The 20484-nt window shown below is 40.5% G+C and overlaps 1 protein-coding gene across 1 annotated transcript in view; it reads left to right on the forward strand.

Moving 5' to 3' along the window:
• Positions 1–20484, forward strand: part of LOC145345099 (mitogen-activated protein kinase kinase kinase 5-like) — a 139750-nt gene that overhangs the window by 18140 nt on the left and 101126 nt on the right. The window contains 3 exon segments of the mRNA XM_080192701.1: positions 5855–5994; positions 11590–11613; positions 15930–16123. Of these exon segments, the coding sequence (XP_080048827.1) occupies positions 5855–5994; positions 11590–11613; positions 15930–16123 (358 nt within the window).

Consider the following 20484-nt stretch of genomic DNA (forward strand, 5'->3'; position numbering starts at 1 on the left):
AAACTACCCCCCACATCATCATCAATCATCATGTACATAAATGACAATAATAGAGGGCCCAACACAGATCTGTGGTATGCCACTGGACACTGGCTTCCAGTCACTAAAACAGCCTTCTGTCATCACCGTCTGTCTCCTACAACTGAGCCAATTTTGAATTCACTTTATCAAATTATCCTCTATCCTATGTGAATTTACCTTGTTTACAAGTCTCCCATGTGGGAACTAATCAAATGCTTTGCTGAAATCCATGTAAACCATATTGACTGCACACCAGATCGCCGCCTCAAAAAATTCAATCAAATTTGTTAGGTATGATCTCCCTATGATGAAGCCACGTTGACTATCCCTGATCAAACTTTGCCTCTCCAAGTGGAGATAGATGCCCTTCTTCAAAGATTTCTCTAATAGTTCCCCTACAACTGACATGCGACTCACTGATCTGTAGTTCCTTGGTTTATCTCTGCAACCCTTCTTTAAATAGCGGAACTAAATTAGCTGTTTTCCAGTCATCTGACACTTCCCCACGGTCAAAGAGAAATTGAAAATCTGGGTCAGAAGTAGTGTCTCTTCTTGTCTCCCACAGCAGCCTAGGGTACAATTCATCTGGACCTGGAGATCTAGCCACTGTTAAGGCTGCCAACATCTCTAATACGTTTGTCCTTATGTCAATTTGCTCAAGAACCTCAGTTCCTCTCCCTGAATTCCATACCCTCACCCTCATTCTCTTGAATGAAGACAGATGTGAAGTATTCATTCAACACTCTACCAGTGTCCTCTGGTTCCACCCACTGATTGCCTTCTTCGTCCTGAATGGGCCCTACTCTTTCCCTGGTTATCCTCTTCCCATTGATATAGTTATAGAATATCTTGGAATTTTCCTGACTTTTACCAGCCAGACCTTTCTCGTATGCCCATTTAGCATTCCTAATTGCTTTCTTAAGCTTCACCCTGCACTTTCTGTACCTCACTAATGCCTCAAGTGATTTGCTCCTTTGTATGTTTTAAAAGCCTTTCTCTTTTCCTTTTCATTGTATCCCAAATATCTCTGGTCATCCTTGGTTCTTTTTAAATGGTGCACCTGATATGCCCTTCTCTTTTTGAACAAGGGCTTGGCTTAATGGTAATGATATTGTGGGCCAGCTGTTGTGAATCTTCCAGGTTTACTCGTGATTTTCCATTATTAGCTGCATCAAAGGCAAACACTAGGAATTGTTGGCATTAGTGGCCTGCTATATGGCAATACAGCATAATATTTACTTTGCACAGGTACACGATGTGTCCTTTAATTGCAGTCTGTGGCTATCCTGTCATGTAACAATAGCTGTAGAATTCAGACATAGCAAGTGTTTAAACTTTCTTCTTAAGCTGACTTGTGAAATTGCGTCACATTTTCAATGTTGGAAAAGTATGCTTTCATTCTTTGATAATTTTCAAGATTTCATTGGCCTTCGGATGCCTTTGAGCTCTGTGGATGCTCACAGGTCAAGCTTATTGGTGTAGAGATCAGTTTGAGTGAACAGTGAGGCTGTGATTTTTTCCAGCCCTTGGGTAGTGGGATTTGTCACAGGGAATATAGCGGGCTAGCCAAAAGTCTAATGGCTTCCAGGGAGCCAGAAAATTCCAGCCTCTAACTCAATGTGGGTCTGGTACACCACTTTCTTGTGGAAGATGCTGGTGTTACACCTGTAGTACTGTCTCAACATACAGTAAGCGGTGTAATTTGATCTAAAGTGTATCCAATGGGTTAAAGAAGTTGTCTGTTCCTCTGCTGCAGGTTGAGCTGTTGACAGACTGCACAACGTCATGTCTGGCCATGCTAGGGGTGTGGCATCCAGTGTTTGACAACACACCCATTCCATGCCCATCATTCTGCTAATAAATGACACCATTTGGAGTTCAATACTTTCTCAGACTGTCTTCAAAAAACAGCTTGCACTTAGTTTATACTAGAGAATTTAGCGAATTAATGCTTCTGACAAACTGAATCACTATCATTTCTTGGACTTTAGAAATAAAATCGAGAATGTGATCAATTGCTAAGGCTTCCGTCAGAATTTTAGTACCTGTTTAAACACTATCGTGTGTTTGTGTGTTTTTGCAGGGACAGTGAGGTCTGGTATGTCTTCTATAATGAAACCAATAAGGACATGCATTTGGTTGCCCCAGTGCTGTCTAATAAATGGAAACTCATCAAATGCCATTCTAAACTTTTACAGAATGATGCAATCTCTGCAGTATCCATCAATTATGGGAGGGGGGCATCAAGCATACCAGTGGATGCCATGTGCTCCCTCTCCAGAGCTATCCTGAAGCAGAGAAGGTAGCAAAGAGGCTTCCAGCCACAGTGAACTCCAGTCCCATGGATCATGTACAACCTGGATCTTAGGTGGCCACTGTGGGCAGACTCTGGAAAAAACCCATGTGAAGGTCCACTGACATGCCTGCCCATCTCAGTACTTGTTGACTATTGATCAGGAAAGTAAGAGTGGATCAAAAAGCTGAGGATCAACCCTTTTCAGATGGTGGTACACATGGAAGTAAGCTCTGTATTGGAATTAACAGCTGGCTTTATGCTACTGTTCTCTGTCCCTATGGCACTAGTGTCAGAGAGACAGTATGACATATCCATCTTGGTTACCATAGATACAGAAGAGTATCTGATGTGTTTTGTTTTGAATAGGGACAGTGGAGTCTTAGGAAGCAGTGACTATGTCATGATTTTTTTTTAAGTTACTGAATTAACGTTCTCTTATAAATAAAAAGCTTTTCTAAAATATCAACTTTGAAAGTGATCACATTGCTGCCATGAAAGGACTCAGCAAACAGCCTTTCTGCAGTTCTAGGAAATCATTCGTCCTTCTGCAATGGTATCCTTTTAGGTCTCAATGTGGCAATTCCATCATATACTTTTATAACCAGGAAAGAACAATAGCAGGAGGAAGGTAAGCTGACTGAGGCAGGGTGGATAAGGTGAAAGCTTTTCAATAGAGGCTACATATCATTCTGCTTCCCTGAATGTGGCACAGAGGAGGTTTTCCCAAGGAAGAAATAATTTGGTAACAACAGAAGGTCCTCCACTTTCCACTAACAAATGAGCTACAGACACTTAAAACAGGCAAACAGCAGATAAACTTCAGAATGTAGGGATGGGTGGAAGATGAGGACAAGAGGAACACTATCATAGGTCTAACAGGGAGGGGAAAGGGGTGAGAGCTGAAGTTCGCAAAATGGAACAAACAAGGTCAAGGGCCTTGTCAACCACACTGGGGAGAGAGATCATGGGGGAGAGTAGGCCTTGACTGTGGAAAAATGATGACAAAACCATTGATGTGGAAGGTTACATAATTGAACAGATACAACAGAGGCAGAAAAACTGGGAGAATGGACTGGAATCCTTCAGGGAAGCGAGGATTGAGGAAATGTAATTGAAATAACTGTGGGAGTCATGGGCTTGTAGTGAATGTTTGCCCAGAAATGGAGACAGAAGAGTTAAGATGAATCAATTTGAATTTGATTTGTTACTATCACTTGTATTAGTACACGGTGAAACGTATTGTTACTTGCACGGTATACAGACAAAGCATACCATATATAGAGAAGGAAATGAGAGAGTGCAGAATGTAGTGCTACAGTTACAGCTAGGGTGTAGACAAAAATCAACTTAATGCAAGGTAGGTCCATTCAAAGCCTGACAGCAGCAGGGAAGAAGCTGTTCTTGAATCGGTTGGTATGTGACCTCAGACTTTTGTATCTTTTTCTGACCAGAAGAAGATGGAAGAGAGAATGCCTGGGATCCTTAATTATACTGGCTGCTTTGCTAAGGCAGAGAGAAGTGTAGACTGAGTCAGTGGATGGGAGGCTGGTTTGTGTGATGGCTATATTCACAATCTTTTGTAGTTTCTTACGGTCTTGGGCACAGCAGGAACCATACCAAGCTGTGATATGACCAGAAAGAATGCTTTCATTTTGTTAGCATTGAGGGAGAGATTATTGTTGCCGCAGCAGTTTACCAGATTCTCTATCTCAATCCTGTACATTCTTGAATTATATGAAAGTGAGTGAAAGATGGAAGTCGGAAGTAAAATTGATGAAATTTCCCAGTCCACATCAAGAGCAGGACACAACAATGATGCAGTCAGTTCCACACCAGACAGAGAGGTGGGAGTCAGTGTCAGTACTGGTTATGCCTTCTGTGGAATAAGTAGAAGATACTTGTCCAAGCCAAAGCTTCCACCCATATCAAATATCAAGCCACTGTTTTCAGACTGTCACTGACTTCATCTTCTCTTGAGATCTTCCCTCCCATTCCTCCAAAGTTACGGTCCTTAAACCCTGAACACTTCTACCTTTTACTTCCAAAATTCGCAAATAGGGCTGCAGTGGTAGATCTGTAATTTCAGACTGTTCCTGCCCCACTGAACTGATTTCTTCCTATCCCGATTTTATTTTTTCCCTCCTATATCCATGATTCTTCTGTCACTATTTTAATGGTTTCCAAATCCCCGGCCCCATTTCTCTTCACCAACCTCTCGATGTCTCCATCTCCTACCAGGACAGTCTTAGTTTTCTGCTTTTTCTTTGAACAGAGACTCAACCGGCTTCCATTCATCTCCACCTGGCTAACCCTGTTCTCCCAAAACTGGTATCGAGTGACTATAGGATGTGTTCCCAGGGGCACTGTTTGTTTTGGGGGGGGAAAAAAAATCTCACAACAAAGCAGGCTTGCCCTGCCTTGGCTAGATATCCTGAGGCAATGAACATGCGCAAACAATTGGGTTGATGAGGTAAATACACTGTGCAGCAATGGTAAAACTCACTGATGGTATTCACAGTTACAATCTACTGAAAAGGCCATTATGTGGGGTATTAGAACTCTGAAGGGTTATCAAGACTCAAAACATTGGCTGTATTCTCTCCTCCATACTTGCTGTAGGATCTGCTGAGATTTTCCAGCATTTTTCTGTTTTTGATATTGGGCTTTAACCTTTGTGCAGTGTTCTTTTGTGAAATATGGTGGATAAGAAGCAACTTTAAAAATGAAAAAAAATGCTTTTATTTTGTGCCAGCCAGTTTGTTGTTCATGTGTGACCCTGGAAAGAAAAAGTGTTTTTTTTTCCTGGATTTCTGTCATTTTTAAATTTTATGTTTGACACCTGTTCAGTTATGCAAATTGACCCTGGCACGTACCAAAAATGTTGTGCAGCTTTTTTTGACTGTTGGATCTGGTTACCCAGAACACTGGAGTATTTGCATTTGGCAGACATCAAGCAAAAGGCAGGTGTTCTTAAGTTTGCCTCTGTAATTCTTGATGATTTATGGGATATTGGGAGAAAAAATAGAGTTTCCGTAGTATGGACCAAAATAATCAGGTCATTAAAGTTTATTTCTTAGTGTCACAAGTAGACTTGCACCTGAAGTCCAGAATTTGTCCTTTCTGTTGTGCGAGTGTTTTACTTTTGCTTTATGGTCTTTACTACTTATTTTGCTGTATATAACGTGATAAGATTTGGTGTTTGGCACTGCTTTGTTTTATGCAGCTGTGCTGATTCATCTGTGTACACACAAAGCTGAGGTATCGTGAAATATCAAAGTTTTCTTTCACCACAATTTTTCACATGCCTTCTGATATACAAATTAACCAATGCCAGTTTAGTGTTCCAATGAATACAGTGCAAACTTGAACTGCCATTGTCAAAGTGGTGTTGGATAATTGCCCCATGGATCCTGAATGGATGGCACGTATGCATCGAAGAATTGGGATGCAGCCAGGTTTCCCCCTCTCTTCCTGTTTCATTTAACTTGTTACCATATTTAACTAGATTCTAGTCATTTTGCTATTTGTTGTTTGCAGATATTGCTGTGGTGGAGATGAGCGATGCTTTCCGTCAACCTTCCCTGTTCTACCATCTCGGAGTGCGGGAGAGCTTCAGCATGGCAAATAATATAATTTTATACTGTGATACAAATTCAGACACACTTCAGTCACTGCAGGTAAAGTTAGGTGGCTTTGTATTTCCTGGTGCTTCATGTTGTGGGTAATGAGTTGATCATTACAGTAATACAAAGGGCTGCATCTCTGTCATAGAAATACTTGGACTCAATTTAAAAAGTGCAATTATTGGAGTTCTGAGAGCTTGTTTCCACTAAAGTGTAAGGAATATTGCCAATTGTTAAGAAAGAAACCAGGAGTACATCACTTTTTTAGAATCATAGAAACCCTACAGTGCAGAACGAAGCCATTCGGCCCATTGAGTCTACATTTGACAATCTCACCTAGGCCCTAATTCCGTAACCCCACATGTTTAACCCGCTAATCCCTCTATCCTGGGACACTAAAGGACAATTTAGCATGGCCAATGCACCTAACCCCGAACATCTTTGAACGGTGGGAGGAAACCAGAGCACCCAAGGAAACCCCCACAGACACAGGGAGAATGTGCAAACTCCACACAAACAGTGAACCAACCCAGGAATTGAACCTAGGTCCTTGGAGCTGTGAGGCAGCAGTGCTAACCACTGTGCTAACGTATCGTGCCATATGTTCTTAACCTAGATACCAACTCAGTCTACTTAATATATTGTTTGATGTTATTCTGGTTCATTCAACTGTATATCAGAATGCCTTACAAATGTGAATCTTCTATGAAGAGTTTGAAGCTGGGGTGTGCTGTTGTTTGTGTTCATATGAAGCACTGTAAGGACAGTCTGAAGGCCTCACTTAAGAATCTTGATATTAATTTCAACTCTTCGGCACAACTTGCCCAGGATCATTGCACATTCTTCAAAAGCAAGCGCATGTCAGAAGCAGACAGAAAATAGACAAGCAGAGGAAATCCCAAGCCAGCAACTCATCTAAAATTCAATTGTCTGCAGCATCCTGTCCGATTTGCAGCCAAATCCTCTGGGCTTAGGCTTGCCTCAGCAGTCACCTACATACATACTGGAATCCTTTGAAAAACATCAACATGGTCATCTTTGCCTCGAAGAATGAACAAGATTTCAACAATCTATTTTGATTTGGCACTTAAAACAAAAAACATTTTTCCTCCCAAGATTTTTTTTCCACATGGAATTATCAATTCTATGTGCTTTTATCTGCCATCTTTTGCTTTTCCCTTAATCTTTTCAGTCTTTCCACACTTGTCACAAGAGCAATCTCTCAACATGTTTCTACCTGTTACAATTGACATTTTTTTTCCTCCTCTGCTCTTAGTCTGCCTTGAATTTTCGTGCATCCAGATTTGTTCAGATCTTTGCAGCATGGGATCATAGGGTGGAACGACCCAGGTCCTGGGTGCTTCCTCCACACCAGACTCTGGCACGTTTAGGATTAGGATTTGATGCATTTCTATTTGACATAGGAGCAGACATTGAGCATGTTGTTCACAGGCAAAACTGACAACACTACTGCACTCGACTGTTGCTCAGGCAAAATATGACCATGTGTGGGAGCTTGACTTTTGTGATCGTCTCTCGAGTGGTTGAATTTGTTAAAACTGTTGTTAGAAGAGCTCAATGGCTTTTTATTCACATTATTTAAAGATAATAAGTTAGATTGCTTTGGGTCTTTATTTAAACCCTCTTAAAAATTTAAAGGGCTGTTTTACATTCTGCCATTATGTGGTGTTTTTGCTTCCTGCTAAGTTGATTAGCAAAGGGCAGAATTCAGCCAATTGTATAATTTTAGAATAGCAGGATCTTGTAGAACTGTTCATATGAAACAAACATTTTGTACTTCAATTGCTGGATTTATCTGAGGGAGATCTTACAACTGTCTGTGTGGGAGGAACATAACAGAACATTCTTTAATAATGCACACACTGCTGACTTTTCCTGGTTCTGATGAAAAGCCATTGACTGAAACATTTAACTCAATCTTTCTTTTCACAGAAGCTGTTTGACATGCTGAGTTTTACGTCATTTTCTACTTTTATTAGATCAGTAACGCATGCTCCTGTTCGATTTCAGTTGGTAGTGTTATGGAAAGTGCCACTAAATTCCCTATTTCTTGTAGCTTGAGGGCACGCATTTTGCTGGTTAGAGAATATTATCCAAAGCAAAAAAAGACTCTGAACTGTTGGAAATAGATATATGGCTGATTCTCATTTGTAAAGAGAAGACAATTAATAATTTAGATGTAGATCATTCACCAGAACTGAATCCTTAGTGGTAAACAGAGCATTTAATTGCCTTACTGATTGACCTTCTGAGTATTTCCAGCATTTTTCCTTTTTTTTGTCAAACAGGATCAATGTAGACACTGGCAGGTAAATTGCAGTGACTGTTGTCCTGCTTGCCTGCAATAACTTTGTCAGAAAAGCTGTGGAAACCATGGAAGAATGCTGTAAAAGTTTTTTAGTGGACAAGTGAGAAAACCCCTGTTGAAATTCACTCCCATGTGACCTGCCTTAACAAACAGTATGAACGTGACATTGTGCAAACAGCCTAGCAATGTTTCATTCCTTAGCCACTGACTCCATCTCTCTCCCTGGCTGCAGTTCAAGGCTGAACCACATTATTCACAAACTTGGTGTCGTGTTTGAACCTGAATGGACTTTCCTATGCCAGGTTCTTCCCATCACTAAGACCACCTACTTTCACCTCATTAACATTGCATGTCTTTGTCCCTGTTTCTGTTTGTCGGCTGCTGAAGCCCTCACCTGTGCCTTTGTCACCTGTTGACTTGAGGTAATTCAGTGTTCTCCTGGCTGTCCTCCTGCCTTGTGTCCTCTTCAAACTTTGGCACATCCCAAAGTCTGCTGTCTTTTTTTTTCCCTAGTATGTGCCGAGACCACTCATCCATCACCCTGTGCTTATTGACCTGCATTAGTTCCCATTTGGCAACACTTTGATTTTTAATATTTGAATTTTTGATTTCAAATCTCACCATAGCCTCACACCTTTATCTTTATAACTTCCTTCCAGCCCTCCTGCATTGTCTAAGCTTTTATCATTCCATCATTGATGACATGACTTCAATTGTCCATGTTCTCAGCTTGAACAAGCTGAAATGTGTTCTTGGCTTATATCCATTTTCTTTCTTTTTGCACATAAAATTATCGTGTGCTTATGGTCCCAACAAAATGCTTCAGTCCGAACCTCAGAGGAACAGCCCTAATGCATTGTCACTGGTTATCACTGCTACCTGACAGTGCCAGGGACCTGGTTTGATTCCTGGCTTGTCTATGCGGAATCTGCACATTCTCCCTGTGTCTGCATTAGTTTCCTCCCAGAGTCCAAAAGATGTCCTGGTTAGGTGCATTGGCCATGCTAAATCCTTCCTCTGTGTCCCCAAATTGATGCCTATTTGGGGACGCTGAGGAAGGATTTAGCAGAGTGTGGCAACGAGGGGATTTTCAATAACTTCATTAACTTCCAATGTTAATGGAAGTCTACTTGTGACACGAATAAATAAACTTTTAATTAGGGTGATAATTCTGTGAATTTTCCACACTAACTGTTCTCCGGCTGCTCTAAATATGCTGAGAGTATGTACTCACCAGAAATCAGACTGTAATTGCACATAAGATATGGGGACAATTGTACTGGCTTGTCACAACTGGTTAAAATCATGTGAGAGGCAAAATACCTTGTTCGCGCCTGGTTTCTCATCCCTGTTCTATTGGCGTGCTCAGGAAAGGCATGAAGCTAATTTAAATATTTACTATCTAATTTTGCTGTTGTTAGTAAGCCCAGGACGATTGTGTCGGAGCTCACTTGCCTTAGTAGCCTTTCCAATGGAGGTCCTCACCGGCAAGGATTAGGTATCGTTCCCCACCAGTGGGGACCAGGTGTGATGGCCTTGCCAGTGGGACTGGAGGCCATTAAAGCCCTCCAGGTGGTCAGTGGCCAGGCAGTGCCCGAGGAACATACAAAGCAAAATTAAACACCAAACCACAAAGTAGTAGGAAATCAAATTGCTGAAAGCATGGTCAGAGAAGTAGGTTTGAGAGCTTCTTAAAGGAAGGAGAGGGGGAATTCCAGAGCTTGGAGTCTAGGCAACTGAAGGTATGACGACTAATAATTAAGCAGTTAAAATCATGAATGGCCACGAGGCCAGATTTAGAGGAATCCAGATGTGTTGGAAGATTGTGGGCTTGGAAGAGATTGCAGAAATGGTACAAGTAAGGCTCTAAAGAGATTTGGAGCAAGGAACTTCAAATTGTGATATTACTTGACTGGGAGTTGCTATGGGGCAACAAGTCCAGGGATGATAGATGACTGGTGCAAGTAAGGTCATGAGTAGCAGAGGTTTGGGTGACCTCAAGTTTATAGAAGATACAATGTGGGAGGCTGCCTACCAGTGCATTGGAACTGCCAAGTCCAGAGGTACCAAAGTTTAAGAATGAAGGTTTCAGCAACAGATGAATTGGGACAGGGGCAAAATTAGGCAATGCTGCAGAAGTGGAAATAGATAATCTTAGTGATGATATGAATATGAGGTTGGAAAATTATCTTTGGGTAAAATATGACTTTGAGGTTGTGACTGACAGGTTCAGTTTAGAATAGTTGGCAGCGAGAGGAATGAAGTCAGTAGCGAGGGAACAGAGAACTTTAATGTGGACAACTTGGTCAATGTATTATTCATCAGCATTGGCACAAAGTAGTCAAAGCAAATTAAAAAGTTGCATCTATGGGTTGTTTTCTTGAAATCTGTGTACTTGAGAGCTAATTACTTGCTTTTTGAAATATTGAAGTTCAGCCATTGTCACCAAATATGCACGGAAAGGCCAAGAAACTGGGGGAACTCTGTTCATCATCTGTGTTAGGCAGATAGGGCCTCAATGGAAGATCATACTTAAAAGATGGCTTCCAAGTAAACCTTAAGCTCAAAATCTTGGGAGTCGGGTTTGAACTCAGTTTCTGTTTGAGTGTGGATGCCACCAACTACGTCAAACTGACAGTTAATTTTTCATTCCACCGAGAAAATGTATGACAATATAATTCAATGTTTTAGTAGCATTAGATAGATTTACTGCTGCACAGTCATATTCTGATTGGAATTCTCAGCAGACAAAGGTCATCTCTCGTCACATCTTTTAAAAACTCGTTGTAGTAATCACACTAAAATAAAATGTTCTGAAATATAATAATTAGTAATTTTTTTATTGTGCTCCTGCTCTGTGCAGGGTGGTTGAAAGTATTTTGTGTTGCCCTTTATTAAACATTGTGAATAGGTCGAAGTTTTACTTTAATGTAATGTACTTTTACTTTAATTTTTACTTTTACTTTTTACTTTAATTTTTCATTCCACCGAGAAAATGTATGACAATATAATTCAATGTTTTAGTAGCATTAGATAGATTTACTGCTGCACAGTCATATTCTGATTGGAATTCTCAGCAGACAAAGGTCATCTCTCGTCACATCTTTTAAAAACTCGTTGTAGTAATCACACTAAAATAAAATGTTCTGAAATATAATAATTAGTAATTTTTTTATTGTGCTCCTGCTCTGTGCAGGGTGGTTGAAAGTATTTTGTGTTGCCCTTTATTAAACATTGTGAATAGGTCGAAGTTTTACTTTAATGTAATGTACTTTTACTTTAATGTACTTTAATGCTGATTTGTCTCTGTCTTTTTACAGGAAATCATTTGTCAGAAGAAAAACGTAAGTACAACCTTTGCTTGATTTTAGAAACTATTTAATGAATTTCAAGACTTAGTGATTATTAAGTGTAGTATATTCAAGAAATATGGTCTGTAGTATAACGTTACTGCAGAAGACACCTGCGATCCAATAGTTTTTAAAGGCAAAAATAGTGACAATTTGATTTGATACCGGAGTTGAGGGGGTTGAGCTATGAGGAGAGGCTGAATAAACTAGGCTTGTACTCGTTAGAGTTTAGAAGAATGAGGGGAGATCTCATTGAGACGTATAAGATGATGAATGGGATGGATAGGATAGAGGTGGAGAGGCTCTTCCCACTCAGAAAGGACAGCAGGACTAGAGGGCACAGCCTCAAGGTAAGGGGGGGGTGCAGTTTAGAACGGAGTTAAGGAGGAACTTCTTCACTCAAAGGGTGGTGAATCTCTGGAATTCTCTGCCTGTTGAAGTGGTGGAGGCTGCCTCGCTAAATATATTTAAGACGCAGGTAGATAGGTTTTTGATAGGCAAGGGGATTAAGAGTTATGGGGAGAAGGCGGGAAAGTGGAACTGAGCCACGTCAGATCAGCCGTGATCTTATTGAATGGCGGGGCAGGCTCAAAGGGCTAGATGGCCTACTCCTGCTCCTATTTCTTATGATCCTGTACCTATTGATATATTTTGAGGCTATATCCATGTATTTTTTATATTGGAATTTGTAGCTCAGTACTTGTTTAATTTGGCAAAGCATGGTTAAAGAACAATTGGTAAATAGAACTCAGGAAGGAAATAGAAGATTGGGTGAAGTGGTCAACTCAACATAGCCCGTTTTTACAGCAGCAAGTGTGTAAGCTCTGGAATGTACTGTTTGAGTTTGGTGGAGGGAGGCAGGTTCCATCAAAACGTTCAGAAGGGAATCAGCCTGTTATCTGAAAAGGAGGAAGATGCAAGGTTATGGGGAGAGAGCAGGAAAATGGCAGTAAGTGAAATGTTCTTTTTAGAGAGCTGTTGCAACACAATGGGCCCATTTGCCACCTCTTGTGCTGTAAGAATTCTGATGTGAGACCTCAACAATTAGGTTTAATACTAGAAAATGCCTTTTTTTTTATAAGGAGCACTTGTATTGCATTTAAACTGCAACTAGTGTGAATTAATAATGTGTCAAGCTTTCAAATCACAGTTGTAGTTCACTACCTTCATGTTTCAAAACCTCGTAAAACCATTTTAATTTTTTTCAGCTCAATGTTAGCCACCCAGCTTATTTATTTATATATGGCAGTCTTTACAGTCCTTAGTCTTGAAAGTCAACATTTTCCAAAAGTTATCAGAGAAGAAAGACAGATTTTTCAAACACATAATTTAAGCCAATTCTGTCCATGTAACTCTTCGGCATTTATTAGAAATAAAAATCATGTAAAAAAAAATTGATATCCTTACAAATGCAATAAGAAGTTTCTCAACATCAGGTTAAAGTCCAACAAGTTTATTTGGAATGACGAGTTTTCAGAATGCTGCTCCTTCCTCTGGTGAGTATGAGGAAGGAGCAGCATTCCTGTCCAGAATTGGAAATGCAGCACTCTAAAGGCTCATGATCCCAAATAAACCTGTTAGACCTTAACCTGGTGTTGTGAGACTTCTTACTGTGCTTATCCCTGTCCAATGCCAGCATCTCCACATCACAAATGTAATAATCGAGAACACAAGTTTGTGGTTTCAGTGGGACTAGTGAAAATGCAATGTAATGTCGCCAATGATATTGCAAAAAGATATGAGCTCCTTAAGAAGTTTCCTATCATCAGTTTTGATTTGCACTAATACCCGTAGGTCTCATTGAGTCTTTCCTCATCTTATTTGACATTGCACATTAAGGAGCTATGTTCTCAATTACTTTTTCCTCATGCATTATACCTTGTGCCTTCATTGAATTTTATCAGCCTAATTAGAAAATATTGTCTAAATTTTGCTGTACCTCTAACTGTGAATCAAACTTAGTGAAGGTAATGGCCTTACATGTGTAACTTTACTGAAAGCTCTCCACTGTATAATGATGGGCAGTATAAATTGTAAGGTTATCACCCATCTGCGAGGATGTTTGTGTTGCCTGCACATGCATTAGTAATAGGGATTTGGGCACAACACTGTAATCATTCAACCTGAAAGAATGAAATTAGCTGAAATGAAAATAAACATCGGGTGTGACATAAAATAAACCACCAATTCGCTATAAGCCTCATTTGCATGAGCTGCACAGACTGAATTCACTGCCTTAGTGTTAGTTTTCCTTTTGGTATCTCTGCTTTCTATATCAAAATGTAATCATGCATCCTGACAATAGTTTGTAAGTGATTTACCTGAGTGGTATTCCTGTCTAATATGACTGAATATTAATGGTACTCATATTTGTTGGCAGTCGACGTTTTTTATTTTGCTTCCAAAGTCTCTATCAAATATTCCCTGGTCAGAGTTGGAACTTTTTTACTGGTCCAACAATGTGAAGAAAATATGGCTGTTGGAGCAGGATTCTGTGTTCATAATAAATCATAATGAGTAGTAAGAAAACATTGAAAGCTTGCGACATACCTCTTCCACCTAGACCAAACTGTAAATTCTGTTGTTAGAAAGGCAGATACCAAAACTTCTGTTCGGTTCTGCACCAAATGCTGGTCATGCTTCAAATGCATTTGGGAAAACAAATTAACCTCCCAAAAATGTAAGCGCGTAAGATGTAAAATAGCTTATGAATAAGGCAGCATGTTGCTCCATTCATGACTTCCTGTTTGGCATTTTACTTACCTGATCAGATGATCACATGATTCTGCTTAAAGGTCACGTACAGAGTGAGGAAATTGAGGTTGACTTTCTTTTTTGAAAAATCATCCTTCAAGATTTAAATTAAATCAGTAGGTTTTGCTAAAACGATATTGCATGAGGTTTTCTTTAACACCTGAGACCATTTATGTAGCTCCTAATTTTATTTCCAAAGTAGTTTCTGTAGCAGTCTTTGGGTCAGAGCTGAACATTGTGTCCGGTTGAAAAATACCATGTTTTATAGATAAAGTGGTTAATATGCCATTTAAAGGTTTAAAAATAGATTCCAATCGTTGAAAACCAGGATGTTATATTTGTGCTTCGTGTTTTCATCATCTTAAATGTGCCATTGTGCTTCCTGGAAGTATTGCACACTAATGCTGCGTACAATTCTCCATTTTAAAGATCGGTTTGTGGGATCGAGGAGTAATATCAAACCTGCTTCTACAAATCCAGAAGTTAATCTTTACTGTACTTGCAATATTCACATTGTTTAAAGGCAGAATCTAAAATCTCACTTGTGGTAATTTTTATCTGTGGTGGTTCTTGCGTGTGAATTCAGTACCTGTGTAATTTCTTAAAATGACCTTTTATAAATAAGGCTGGTTGTGAATTTGCTGCAGGGTTTAAAATCATCTTTATCAATCCAGGGTGAATCCAACATCTGCATAACGTGCAAACCACACATTTTAAAATGACTTACTTTATGTACTACTTGGGCCTAAAACTGATAGACATGATTGGCTTCTTCCTGCTATAATTTGATGTTTGTCTACGTTCCAGAGAAACATCTAGCCTAGCGAGGGAACTATTTAGTGTTTTGATTTAGTACTGCAGTAGTTTGGTTGGTCTCAACACCACCTGGCCTGTAGTTTCCACAATCCATGACATTGTCCTGGTGGCACTGGGTATTCTGAAAATTCTTCTCCTCATGATGGGACCCCTATGAAATTCTGTAGTGTGTTTTCACTGATGGACACTGGAGGGATTTTCTGGCTCCGCCATGATGTGTCCGGCTCTGGGGTATACGGCAGGCCAGCCTTACGTTCTCTGATTTTCATTGGGACTGGATGATATCTGGTGGCCAGAAAATCACACTCATTATCTGAACTTAATGTATCAAAATTTTTTTAATAGAATTCCTACAGTGCAGAAAGAGGCCATTCAATCCATTGAATCTGCACCGACTCTCTGACAGAGCACCCCACCCAGCCCTAACTATGTAACCCCATGTATTTGTCCCCTAACCTATGCATCTTGAGACAACAATGAGCAACTTAGCATGGCCAATCCACCAAACCTGAACAACTTTGGACTATGGGAGGAAACCGGAGCACCCAGAGGAAACACATGCAAACATGGAGAAAATGTGCAGCAAACACTAAACCCACTGTGCCACCATGCAGCCCTCTCAAAGTTAGCTTTACATTGTTTGGAGATGAAGAAACGATGAGGGGAAGAAAAAGGCTTGCTATCAGATTTAGTAAAATTGAGTTTCCAATATGGTACAACTGTATTTTTTTTTGTTAAAGGCATCCTGTGGAAACTACACCTTTATACCATACATGGTGACTCCACACAACAAGGTGTACTGTTGTGAGAGCAGCTACATGAAGGGATTGAGTGAGTTAATGCAACCGAATTTTGAGTTGTTGCTTGGGCCTATCTGCATGCCGTTAGTGGATCGCTTTGTTCAGTTGCTGAAGGTTGCACACATCAGCTGCTGGTAGGTGTTTCTTTACACATAAATATTATGTTTCTGCATCGAACAGACGTTTGTCCAGGAAGGCATTCATGTTTAGCTGACCTGTAAAATAAGCTTGCTTGTTCAGCTATTTGTAATGGTGTTTATCCACTCACTTTTCCCTCTCCATCAAGGCAGTAATCCAAAGCCAAAGTAATGTGTTCTTTTTAATCTTTGAATGAACATGCATGGCAGGTGTTGGAGAAATCCTGTGATTATGACAGCTATAGATAAAATGTTTATTTATTTGTGTCACAAGTAGGTTACATCAGCACTGCAATGACGTTACTGTGGATATCCCCTAGTCACCACGCTTTGGCACCTGTTCAGGAAATACTGAGGGAGAATTTAGCATGGCCAATGCATCTAACTAGCCCATTTTTCAGACTGTGGGAGGAAACTGGAGCACCCAGAGGAAACTCTCACTGACATGGAGAGAAAGTACAAACTCCACACAGACAATGACTCAAGCCAGGAATTGAACCCAGCTTCCTGGCACTGTGAGGCAGCAGCGCTAACCACTATGCCACTGTGTCACCCACAAGTACAAAAATATTTTTCACTATTTCATTAATGTTTATACCACTGGCAAACCTTGGCATGATCCATAGTTTTTAATCTTACCTGTACTATAGAGAACAGTTAAAACCACCCAGCTCACTTTGTTGCCCACTTAAAGCTGCCCATTTTCTTCATGAAAAATGCAGATTAGGCATAACCAACCAACACTGGTTTGAGCAGGAAGTCTGACCACAATGCTGGTAAGAAAAGGACTGGAAAGCAAAGAGACCACGGGAGAGAGATTTTATATGTTGTGGGACCAGAAGAAGAAGTTCCTTAAGCCCCATAAGGAAATTTGAATTTCTCTTACCCCAAGCTCCCCTCTGCAAGATCTTCATAGCATGCATCACCCAACACCTAGCCACAGGCGTACTAATGACCGAGTTACCGAGCTTTCTGCTCTTTCAAAAGATGACATGGTGGCACAGTGGTTAGCACTGCTGCCTTGCAGTGGCAGTGATACTGGTTCGATTCTGGCCTTGGGTGATTGTATGTGTGGAGTTTGCACATTTTCCTGTGTCTGCATGGGTTTCCTCTGGGTGCTCCAGTTTCCTTCCACATTCCAAAGATGTGCACGTTATGTGGACAGGCCGTGCTAAATTGCCTATATTGTGTAGGTTAGGTGGATTAGCTATAATAGATGTGCTGGGTTGCAGGAATGGGGCAGGGGTTTGTGCCTGGGTGGGATGTTCTTCAGAGGGTAGATGCAGACTTGATGGGCTGAATGGTCTATTTCTACACTGTATGGATTCTAAGATTCCGACTGTGAGACTCAGGAATCAAAATAGTGGGGTCTGTTTTCTTGAATTAGAGTTTCTGAGCCTCTGGCCATCCCACCCACACAAAAAACCTGTCTGGAGTCTAAATTGAGGCCTACATTTCTGCTGCTGCAACCTTCCTTATTCAGAAACATAATTTAAGGCAAATCCAGCTAATAAGAAATAAATATCTGCATTTCTCAAATAAACAGATATACTTAATTTCTACATTGATTTCAATAAAGCGACATAATGTCTTAATGGTCAAAACATTTCAGCAATTATTAAAACACTAACTTGATAAAACCCTATAAATCTAACAACTTTAGAAATGTGTTTCCCCAAGGTCTGAATATCTTCCAAGTGGTTAAAACGTAGCCCGTGTTAAATTTGTTACAAGTAATTGTGTTCCAATATAGCTAGGATTGTACATGTTCTTGAAATTGTAAATTTGAGTTCATCAGGACTAAGACGAGAAGTTAGCTTCACAGTGCAAATTACAATCTTTAGATTGAAAGACCAAGATATAAATAAAGCAAAAGTTGCATTTGATGTTTATATGCAAGCATTAAATGCAACAGTGAAAGCAAATCTGATTCTAATTCCTGTGTGATGTTCCTCCTTGTGCTTCCCCTAAATGGCACAGTGCCAGTCTCAAGGTGCAGCTTTGAACAGAGGTGGAGTGCCTTGCTGATTCTAGGAAAGAAAACCAGCATGATTTCTCTTGTGGTTAGCTGCTTATCTTCCCTTTGGAATCCAGAGTACACTGCAGGCGAATGATACAGGATCTGCACAGTTTCTACTAAAATTAGTTACACTCATCTCATTTCTAATATTAGGCATAGGATGATACTATTGAGCCATTTTTTAAAAAAATGTGCATGTTTCCTTCTCTATACCATGCCATATGAACAACTTTAAAATGCATTAAATTGTGATTGCCTTTCACGAGCACTTCCTTCCAAACTTATTGTTTGAATACCCCTTTTTTATTTGCGTTTGTAACCACTGAATATGCAGTATAATATCTCAGTTCACAATGAAATATCTCAAAAGCAGTGATTTACTTTTGAAGTCTGTGACTATTGTTCAGTAGGTGGAAGAGCTTCAGTGTTTATGAAGTGCTTTGGGAAATCCCAAGCTTATGGAAGATATTTCTGAATATAAACCTGTTCAACAATTATCCAGAAATAAATCTTATTTGCTGTAACACATTGTTTATTGAGCAGATTAAATATTTTTGATTGGCCAGCCATTAGTCAACATGAACAAAACTGGTACATTTAACAGGAAGAAGTCTCACAACACCAGGTTAGTGTCCAACCAAGGAACACCATTTCCAAAAGCTTGTGAGATTACTATCAAATAAACTGTTTGGACTCTAACCTGATGTTGTGAGACTTCTTACTGTGTTTACCCCAGTCCAATGCCGGCATCATGACTACGTTTAACAGTAACAGAACATTCTACTCCAAGTGCTCAATCCTTAGCATGGGAATGCAGCTTGGAGACCAGGAATTTATTGGGTTTGTTCAGTTTTGTTTTTAATTCTTTGTTGCGATGTGGGTGGCAAGGCCTACATTTGTTGCCTAACTCTTAAATGCCCTTGAACTGAATGGCTTTCTCTGCTATGGATATTGAGTCACATGTAGGCCAGACCACACAAGACTGGCAGATTTCCACCCCTAAAGTATGTTAGTGAACCAGATGGATTCGCACCAATCAATGATTAGTTTCATGGTCTTTTCTGTGACCAGCTTTTCATTCCAGATTTTATGCCATGGTGGGATTTGAAATCCACCATGTTCCCAGAGCATTAGCCTGGGTCTCTGGATTCCCAGTCCAGTGACGCTACAACCACACCAGTGATTCTCTCTAACAGTTTGCTGATCTTAGCTGGGGTAGTGATGATGTCACTACAGCTGGTCTTGTCACCTTTATTTGATTTATCAGATTTCAAACTCCTGACAGTTCTTCAGTCGTCCCTGTGGGATTATGTGTAGACATTAGATGAGCTCAGGATTGGACTGAACTGTGATGGCTCACTTGTCTGAATAACCAGTTGTCATTGCTTCTCTAAACTTGCATGGCAAAATAACCACTTGTATCATGTGTCAGAAACTGAGTAAGGACTGGTAACTTAAGCCCAATATAAGAAATAGAAGCAGGAGTAGGCCATCTAGCCCTTCGAGCCTGCCCCGCCATTCAGTAAGATCATGGCTGATCTGTCGTGGCTCAGTTCCACATTCCCGCCCTCTCCCCATAACCCTTAATCCTCTCTCTTATCAAAAACCCATCAACCCGCGTCTTAAAAATATTTAGCGAGGTAGCCTCCACCACTTCAACGGGCAGAGAATTCCAGAGATTCACCACCCTTTGAGTGAAGAAGTTCCTCCTCAACTCCGTTCTAAACCGCCCCCCCCTTTATCTTGAGGCTGTGCCCCCTAGTCCTACTATCCTTTCTGAGCGGGAAGAGTCTCTCCACCTCTATCCTATCCATCCCATTCATCATCTTATACGTCTCAATGAGATCTCCCCTCATTCTTCTAAACTCTAACGAGTACAAGCCTAATTTATTCAGCCTCTCCTCATAGCTCAACCCCCTCAACTCCGGCATCAGCCTAGTAAACCTCCTCTGCACTCCCTCCAAGGCCAAAATATCCTTGCGTAAGTACGGTGCCCAAAACTGCACACAGTACTCCAGCTGCGGCCTCACCAATGCCCTATACAGCTGCAGCAAGACCTCCCTACTTTTACATTCAATCCCCCTCGCTATGAAGGCCAGCATCCCATTCGCCTTCCTGACCACCTGCTGCACCTGCAAGCTGGGTTTTTGCGACTCATGCACAAGGACCCCGAGGTCCCTCTGCACCGTCGCCTGCTGCAGTTAACATATGAGTTAACATCTTCAGGAAAATAGGCAAAAAAAAGCAGATAGTGGGAGAAACAGAAGAATTTCAATTTATTTGCAACCGAGACAAGATGGGAGTATGGTATGAGGCCAGACTAGACCCCAATATTTTT

This window comes from Carcharhinus amblyrhynchos, chromosome 7 (genome assembly GCF_965287045.1).
Source record: "Carcharhinus amblyrhynchos chromosome 7, sCarAmb.v2.hapA, whole genome shotgun sequence".
NCBI classification, from domain to species: Eukaryota; Metazoa; Chordata; class Chondrichthyes; order Carcharhiniformes; family Carcharhinidae; genus Carcharhinus; species Carcharhinus amblyrhynchos.